This window comes from Malurus melanocephalus, unplaced genomic scaffold (genome assembly GCF_030028575.1).
Source record: "Malurus melanocephalus ecotype Western Australia unplaced genomic scaffold, MMel_1.1 scaffold_11, whole genome shotgun sequence".
NCBI classification, from domain to species: domain Eukaryota; kingdom Metazoa; phylum Chordata; class Aves; order Passeriformes; family Maluridae; genus Malurus; species Malurus melanocephalus.
Window position 1 is genome coordinate 724508 of NW_026623243.1, and position 9776 is coordinate 734283.

The following is a 9776-nucleotide window of genomic DNA, read 5'->3' on the forward strand; positions in this document are numbered from 1 at the left end:
CAGTATTGTTGATAATACTGTGTCAAAAGTATTGTTATTAAAAAGAGGACTTAAAACCAAACTGTGTCTGTAGCAGTTCTTCTCCTCATTTTACAATTATTTTAAGTTTACTAACTTACCATCTGCACATTTAAATAACTACTGATCATTAAAATGCTATTTTTCCCTTTTGAAGTCAACCTTTGAAGAGAAGTAGAAAATATGTTCTGACATTGGTACTAAGGAAAAACAGTTTAAAAGATTACTTGAAAAAGACAATACAATTATTCACTGAATTACTATCAGAGGCACAAAGACAAGTTACTTAGAGACAAATGTGCATCTGGCTTGACTAAGGCCAACCCCTCAGTCTGTAAACCTGAAACTAAGTGCAAGCTATCTTGCTTCTATTAAACTAACAAAACACTTCTGAATTTACTGCAGAGCATTAAGTGTGCTTCATCAGATGAAAGSTTGTAATGAAATGTGACTTTTTCATGAAGTCAAACTGTTTGCAAAAAAAAAAAAACCCTAATTTAAAGTGCTGATTTTGTGTGCAAAGTGATCTAAGACAGTATTTCAAAGAGATGTTTAGRGACATTTTTGAAAGAGACATTTTTAGGTGAAAATACTTACACATTATCCTCTACACAAATTTTAGGTCCAACTACATTCGCTGCTCCACTTGACATTTTGAATGCAAAATGTTTTTCAGGACAAGCTTTAGAGATCCCACACTTGTATCTTGGAGGTTTTGTGGCTTTCAAAAGGAAATAAAACAAGACTTTAGAGAGAAAACCACAGGTAGGCTAACAGACAAGTATCAGTTACTTTTCTAAAGGAATTAATGGAAAAGAGCAAACACAAACAGTATCACATCTGTAGTTACATAGCAGCTTAAAATAATCTAAGTTCCTGAAGCACCTCATTATTCCAACTTCTTGTTGCCACCCTGCTGTTTGCTCTGGTGCTGTCATCAAAAGCCACAAGCCAAAACTACAAAATAGATTTTACCAGAAATTTAGGAAAATCAGGAGAAGAGGAAAATTAGTTTCTGATTGCATTTCGAGTGTAATTGAGGCTTTCTTAACTATGAAAATTCATCAGTCTTTCTGTTATTAGCAAAAGCAAGTCACAGCAGTAATATATGCGTATGAATACTCACAGCGTGCAGCTGCATCCAATGCTGATCTAGCTAAAATGAAAARAGAAAGTTTTACAAGATGTTACTATTAAAGTGTCATCTGCTATATAATAGACCATAAACGTAAAATCTTTCTGTAGTCCTATTAAAACAAGCTAGTTTAAATGAAGTATCAAATACACCTGGATATTACGCTCCAATAAAAAAGAACTTCTATACAGTRGAAGAACAAATGTGATCAGGAATCCCATTCAGAAGCACTGCCTAATTTATGACTCTCTGAGAGTCATGGAGTCAAAAACCCATGGAGATCCAAAACCTCCAAAAATTGATGGAGTTCTGGGCATTAAAGTGAAATAAATTCCCTATTTACAGCTTCATGAGGAAGGGGCTCCTTTCAATGATCACTGGAAGCCTGCAACTCAGGTGTATTTCAACCCAACGATTTAGGATTCCCTTTCTTGGGACACGAAGAGACACAAGTGCCCCCACCACCCTGAATGAGGTGTCTGAATGACAACTCTGTCAATTCAATGATTATTAAAGATGTCTCTGATGACTGCTTCAGGTGGCAGGTCACACTGCAGTAATCCAGAGTTAAAGAACACAAACTCTACCCATGTACCTAAAATTGGGGTTCTTTTGGTAATTAAAAACACCTTGAAAGATAATTCTGGTTGAAAATAGACTCTGAATTTTGAGATACCTCAGCTGCTAGTCCTTCTCTGTGTGGAACCTGGGCACATCAGAAATGTTTTGATTACTGCACMTTCAACTTAACATGGTAGTGTACCTATGCAAGAAAAAAAGCCCACCCAAAACAAATTCTGAATCTCTTTAGTAGTAGTGAGGCAGAGCAGAGTTTTCCAGAAACATGGTTCAAGTYGCCTAATTTACAACACTACACTAAGAATGCAAGTTCCAGTAAACATAAAAAAGCAGGTTAGAATTAAGCATCCTTGGCAGACAAATGAATAAAACTGATTAAGAGAATAGGTTAAATACTTCACCCAGAAAATAATTTAATCATGCACATTATATATAAAAAAATAACAGGTATACATACTAAAGATAAACACAGAATCCTTGAATTGAAGCGCCTAAGGCAAAACGAATATGATATTCTTGATAAAGGCTCAAGTAAATATTAACAGATGTCCAAAGAAAACAAAGGCATCACTTACCAAATATGTGTCCTAAGTTTGCATCCATTTTTATTTCAAACACTTGAGATATGACATAAAATGTCAATAAAAATATTGCTATGACTACTACCAACTTTGCAGCACCTGTTAAGAAACAGAAAAATGTTTAAAAAAAATCTGCAAATGTTAATATTAGTTTACCAAAATTAGCAACATGAGAAATGTGTATCAGATTACATTATGGGGAACTCAGGAATAGGATGATCTCTATGAACTTACTAAACAGAATAAATCCAAAAAAAACATTTATATTATAATGTAGGAYGTAACTGCACCAATCCCACAGAGATTAACCTTCTGGTCCTAACTTTCTCTAYCTTTGTGCTTGTCTGACACCAYAGTACACCAAYTAAGCTCAGSAGCCAGGAGAAACCAGACTTTTCCATGAAAATCCAGTTCAACCAAATGAACTAAGATGATCTACCTGGCAGTGCAAAGGCAAAATTCCCACCCTCCCCATTCCACTTCCCTGTTCTTAGCCATGAGTACCTGGTTCCTCACTGTTCATAAAGACTCCGTTTCCCCCACCCTCAAATTAAGCTACTTCTGCTTTAATGTATGGCCCAGGCTGAGTGATTAGGGATCTGTTTATGTACTGCAGCTTGGCTGCTATGGTCAGTCATCTCTGAGTATTAAATTGAAAACAAAAAAAAATGCCAAAACAACCACCAACAAAAAAGCCCGAACTGCCAGCCAACCAGAAACAAGCATCCTCATCTACTTTTCAAGAAATTGAAATTAATGATCTTCAAAAAGCAAGTTTGATGACTCAGAGGCTATTTTAAAATACGTAAGAAAAAGCAGTACCTCCCCCTCCCCCTTTTAATATACTGAAATCTCAGGTAGCTTGAAGTTTTACGAGCCTAAGTTCCTCCAGTGCTGAGTGGCCAATCTACGTCCTGGGAGAAGAGCTGCAAGCACACAGCCACAGCAGCTCACATCTGAAATGGAAATGTAAGTGATACTGCCATGAACCTCACCATATTTTAGCATAATCTGCAATACATTTTCAGAGAACAGTCCTCACTTAACTTCTTGTAAAATACTGACTGAGAGTAGATGTTAGGTGAGGAGGCATCTGATCAACACCTTGCCTTCCTATCTCACTGCAGTACGTCAAACTGGTTGGAAGAATCAACCTTAAAGCATGCTKCTTTTTCTCAGATTGCCAGCTAAATAAATCCTTTAGAAAAAAACAAACTCATATACTCCTGCAGATCTCAGACTGCTGCTGTGATGGGCTGTTCAGAAAATCTTAAAATAGACAGATTACTCAGCCTTCAAGAAGGATGAGAGATGCTAATCAATCCTCCCAAAAGGCTAAAAAAAGATAAGGGGATAGAAAAAGAAAATAAAGATGAAGGAAGATACAAAGGCTTTTTGCTTGTAGTTTGGTATTTTTTTGTGTGTGAGCACATATATACTGTGATGTAAGATAACAGGTGCAAACYTAATTTGAAAATATTATGCTGCAACTCCAAAGAGCACTGCACTCGAAAGGAAGGGAACCATGTGTAAGCACTGGGGAAAAATGATCTGAACATATGTTAAGAACAGGGGAAAAGGTTTTCCAAGCAAYACTGCTTTAAACCAGGAGACAGTACCAGATTTTGGAATGTGTCACCTAGCAAGTGGCACTTGGWGACCATGTTGCTTCAGTACATAGAATGTGAGAAGAACTCAGTCTGAGAGCTAACCATCCCCTCCACTCTAGATCCTGAGCTTTCCAACTGAACTCCAAGTGCTCCCTTCAAACAAAGAATAAGAAATCTCCTAGAAGGATCTTTAAGCACTTGAACCAAAACTGGCATGTTTGCTACAAATGAAACATTATACAGGAACTGCTGCATGTTCTTTGTGGGTTTATTTTTTTTTTTAGCCAAAAAAACATTAAATGGAAGGGAAAAAAATTGTAAAACATGTTTGGGAAGTAATTTTCCAGGTGAATCGGGCATCTAAAAATTGAAGAATTTTCAAGTTATCAGATTTACTTTAGCAGGAGTYATCAGATTTACTTTAGCAGGTTGCCCCCAGTTTTACACATTGTGGTTACTAAAGCAAATTTCAGAGTAGTGACAAAAATCTACTAATTTCATGCAATAACAAGGTCTTGGAAAAGGTGTCATCTTCTCCCAGAAGAGGCAACAAGTTTCTTTTGTAAAATAACACTACAAATATTGATAAAAGTGCAATGCACCAGAAACCCAAAACTGTTCCACTGCCACACAGGTTATTCTACTGTGACAAAATAGCTACATTTTCTTTTAATGTTATATTGGCAAAKATCTTATTTTTACAACTACTATACCTTCTGTCAAATAGACTTGGTTTCTCAAAGCCTATACTACAGTAATTTGCCTCTATGAAAAGGCTTTTATAGTTTTCAAACTCCCAGCAACCATTCRGAAAGTTTCAGACACTTAAAACCGCACACAGCAATTTTAGTCAGAGTGAGGCAGGGAAGAAATGGCTTAAGAGAACCATTGGCTATTTCCTTATTCCTTCATCATTTTAGAGAAATAGCAGCCAAAATATGCCAAGCCACAGCACCTTAAGCAGTCACTGCAGATCAGCTGCAGCATTTTAACAAGATGRCTGCTCTTCAACCAGCCCAAATTCCACAATTAGTTCCATTAAATATCAACAAAACAGAACAGCAACTCCTGTTATGCTAGTTAAGTGAAGCRTACCCTGACAAAGTTTGATGAGGATACCAAACTGAGCGAGGAAGTGGGCACMGCTAAAGGGAGAGCCAACCTGCAGGAACACCTGGATAGGCTGGAAAAGTGGGCTAACACTAATAGTGAAGTTCAACAAGAACAAGTGTAAGGTATTCCACCACAGAAATCATAATCCAGGAGTAAAGAACAGACTGGAATCCACCAGCTGGGGAGCAGCTCCTTGGAAAGGAACCAGAGGATCCTGATGGACAACAAGCTCAATACAAATGGAAATGTGTGGGCAAAGAAGCCAATGGGATGATGGGCTGCATTAGCAAGGGCATCACCAAAGAGAGATAAAGTCATTATTCCTCTCTGCACAGGCCACACCTGTTATAGTGCCTTCAGTTTCAGACCCTGCTATTAAAAAAAAAAAAAAAAAAGACAGAGACATGGACAGTGTAGTGAGAGTCCAACACAAAGATGCTCAAAGGACTGGGAAGATGAGGAAAGGCTGAGACTGATGGGTTTGTTCAGCCTTGAGAAAAGACTCACAGGAGAACTTATTACCATGTTCCAGTATTTCAAGAGTTCCAGTRTTTCAAGACTTCCTTTTTGCAAGGAGTCTCCATCACACAGAAAACAAGAAGGGTAATGGGTACAAGGTTTTCTGGGGAAGATTCCAATTAGACACAGAAGGACTGTTTTTCAYAATGAGAACAATCAGACATTGAAATAATCTCTTCAGGAAAGTGGTGGAGTTCCCAACATTGGACATTTTAAAGATTTGGCTGGACAGAGTGCTGGGCCATTGTGGAAAGATGGCCAGGGGTCAAACTAGAGGAAGTTACAGCAGTATGAAAATTACAGACCAAAATACAGCTGCTAGATGGAATGCTGTGAGCATGCTCAAAACCTATTCCACAATGACTCACTCCACACACAATCTGCAACCTCAAGCACATGCTTAGGGGGATGAAACAGAGGGTGGAACAGAGTGGAAAYGCCTTGGCCGGGCTCTGTTGAAACCAGATGGTACTCTGTAGGTGACAAACCTGCACAGCACCTCTCAACCAAGGGAGACAGGAGCAGGTATCCAGCTCCTGAACCAGGAACTGTGATGAAATTGCTCTCCTGAGATWGTTCATTGTAATTAGTTAATAGTAACTTGATTGTTAATATTAACTCACAACATCATCCCAAAGTTACCTGCCTCCAAGGTACGACAACTTCTCATTGAGCATGCACTCTTTATTTTATTGACTGTATCTTTAATAGTAAAGTAAGAGAATTTTACATCAATGAGTAACAAAAGTATGCATTACTAGAGTCACTCAAGATCCACCTAAATGAAAAGGGAATTCACTGAAGGGTCCCCATAACAGGACAATGACAGACTAGTCAGGCACAAAGGTCTCCGCTTTCCTGGGGAAACTGATCAAACACTGAAGATTTGAGGAAATCTCCACTTTTCATGTAACAACTATCTTATCTAGACTGTGCTTCCATCAAGAAAGGTCAGACCAGATGATTCTTTAGATCCCTTTTAACCTGGTATTCTATGACTTTTAAACCTTATTGCCACAACTTGTTAATGTTGTCTATAGCACTTGTTTCACAAATGACCAAAATCTGATTTTACTAAGTGTACTTACCTGCTATTCTCATGTTTAGTCTTCAGGCAGCTAATGACACTATTGCATTAAAGCAGCCACCTATGGGAAAAAAAAMMAAAAMMAAAAAACAAACAAACCAAAAATTAAAAACCACTTCACTGTAATTACAGCCAAAAAAGCACTTTTGTGATGAGTAAAAAACCCACAGATTTTCTAGTCAATAAAATTAAYGATGATTGCTCTGGATACCTATTTATTAATGCTCACATCTAAGGCTTTAGATGGATTTCTGATGCCTTGCTTTCATTTGTTTCTCCAMGAAACAAGTCTTCTGAAAAAGCATTAATGTCATCAAATTCACTACAAATTCAGTTTAACTTCCAATCAATCCCTTAATCTGTGACCTAACTACTTACCAGTGTTCTATCTAAGCAGACTTCAGTTTCCTAAGGCTGTATGGTAAAAGTCAAGAACTCCACCTSCACTCATTCAAAGCCCTACCAACTTCTGTGTGCAAGTTGTTATTTAGCAACATAGMATAGCAAACTATGCTTTGGAGAGAAAAGATATAAGCATTCTGGCCTTTAGGATACAACATAAACTACATTAAATGGAACTGAAAGAATGTCAACACCTTAATCTATGCATTACAGAAACATAACAGATGACAGATAAAAGTGACAGATTGTCATTCATAGGTACAGCCAGAGGAATAACATGATGGTCAGTGATTACAGAAGTACCATCCCTAGAATAAACTGAAACCCATTCTAAGCTAACACCACCTAAGCATCCACAAACTTCTCGATAACAGCAYGTCACCACAGAGACTCAAACTGGGCCACAAACTCCACAGGATCTGCACAAAAGCTTCCACCTCCTCCTGCTCAAGCAATGCAGTATCCAGGGGCCACACCAAATTTTTTGCCCTCTACCTGCAGAGCCAGGGYTGCTCCTGGCTCTGCACCACTGTCATGCTCAATCCCAGTGGGCCCAGGTTGCACTGGGCCTGGACACGTGGCTCAATTTTCCATCGATTCAGGGGCCTTTTTGAACCATCTACACAAAAGCCACATTTGAAAACATGTAACCAGCTATCACTCTAATCCAAGTAGCTGTCCCAGACCCCCATCACGAAAGTTACAGCATCCCTAACTCTCTGCAGTCCTACRCTATGATTTTGAAAACCATCAAAAACATTATCTTTAGAAACTATTAGAAAAACTGCTGTTATTAAAAATACAAATCATTTGGAGACAACCAAAACACCCACACAATTCTCATGGTCGATGCCAGGGAGAAAAAACTGGTATTATGCATGTGACCTTTTGCCTTCACTTAGTTCACTATCTTCTATTTCAGTGTCCAGATCCTCTTTGCCATAGACTCAGTCATCTATCCCCTCAAGTTTACAAGAAAATGTTCAACAGAGAAATAAACAGGAAAAGAAATTGCAAACACAATTTTTTGTGTTTATATTTATTTGTACTCTACTGGAATTTGAAAATACTTATCACCAAAGTTTGAAGTAGACCAATGTTTTTGAGTGCTAATGTTGTACTGTAACAGAAATTTCACAGCATATTCGAGACCATAATATATCCATTTAGCTGTAGCCACACATTATATCCACATATAATAACTTCTTTCAGTGAATGCCTAGCATTTAACTGTCTTGTAGAATGGCAAAAAAGAATCTGTCAGGGCAGATAAACTCACTTTATTTCAACGCCTGTGAGCTGAATTATTCTAGGCTTCTTCCTCTCCACACACCCAGAAATATATCAATGTTAGAATAAACATGGTCTGTACTTTGAACAACTATAAGCCTGTTTTAAGTCTGCACTGAAAAAAAGAAGTTCCCTTTCTTGTTTTACTCTAAACAAAAACACATCATGAATTCAAAGCACGAATGCAAGTATATGAACAAAACCAGAAAGAAGAATCTAAGTAAAACAACCACATGATCTAACCTCAATTGCCTTTATCCCAACATCCCCTTTCACCCATCTCAGAGATCATTATTTGTTGGAATCAAAAAATATGAATATGCATTCTCTTTTAAGTCTGGAATGTTCTTTGCTTTAGAAAAAGGAAAAATGAGTACGCTATGCCTTAATTTGAAAGGAATTAAAAAATGTAGTGATTCTTTTTTTTAAACTACAGTATATTGAAAAATCATAGGATTTGATTTACAGAATAATACAGTAGTGCTACAGTACACACAAGTGTTGCACAGCACTTTCCAGCTGCAGGAAAAAAAAATTATGGATGTCAAGTTTTTTTCCTACACTGCATTATCTTAGATTTTTTTTTATGTATTTCAAGACCGAACAGGAATAAAACAGGACAAGCCACAAACCCTTATGAATGCTTATAGACCATTACTCCCYATCTTTGGTATTAGCCCTAGTAAGTGAAATTAGAGAACTGATTAGAAAATTGACTTGGAATTTTTAATAGTGTACATTTTAGGATCGTTTAAAATCAAACAAAGAACACAGGACCACAACTGAGCTTGCTCAGACACAGATGCACAAAACCAGTACCACAACATTYTTTTGGTTGCTTTAGAAATGGTCCAAACAACCCAAACACTGTTTTTCTCTTCTTTGATGCAAGATTCCATCAAGCAGAGGCAGCAGAATTAGAACCTTAGTATCTTCCTGACTTATGAATGTCAAGTAATACAAATAATCATTTATTACTACATCATTCTCTGTCAGGCAGTACAAAAGGCTCCCATGTATCATTTATTAGAGACTGAAGCAGAAGGTGCAGCCCATAGCAGGGTTGACAGGCAGTGTCCTGATGAATACAGCAGAACCCTACAGAGATGCAAAGGCCAACATCCCAAAACAGGCAACAGAAGTGAGTTGCAAAGTAAAATGGCTGGGTTAAGGGAAGCATTATGTGACTCAAACACAGATTTTCTTTTTCTTCAGACTGTTTTCTTAGCACAAACCTGAGGAAGTTTATCACTCAAGGTCTAGAAAGAAAGGCCAGCAGAAAAAAMCCAAAAATTCTCTCATGTGCAGCAGTGCCTTGAAATTAAAACTTATCCACAAAACAACCTGAACAAGAGAAGACAAGAAGTTACATGTTATAAATCCTTCTTAAACGCTGGCATGTCATTGTCCAGTTGCCTCCAGGAAAAGGTTATTTATTCTGG

General features: G+C 37.7%; 1 protein-coding gene across 1 annotated transcript in view; it reads right to left on the bottom strand.

Annotated features, from left to right (window-relative positions):
- Positions 1–9776, bottom strand: part of FAM3C (FAM3 metabolism regulating signaling molecule C) — a 31123-nt gene that overhangs the window by 10908 nt on the left and 10439 nt on the right. The window contains exons 2-5 of the mRNA XM_057378423.1: positions 6644–6703; positions 2308–2412; positions 1145–1174; positions 616–739 (exon numbers count right to left, since the gene is read on the bottom strand). Coding sequence (XP_057234406.1) covers positions 616–739; positions 1145–1174; positions 2308–2412; positions 6644–6656 — 272 coding nt within the window. The 5' untranslated portion in view covers positions 6657–6703. The remainder of the gene's footprint in view (positions 1–615; positions 740–1144; positions 1175–2307; positions 2413–6643; positions 6704–9776) is intronic.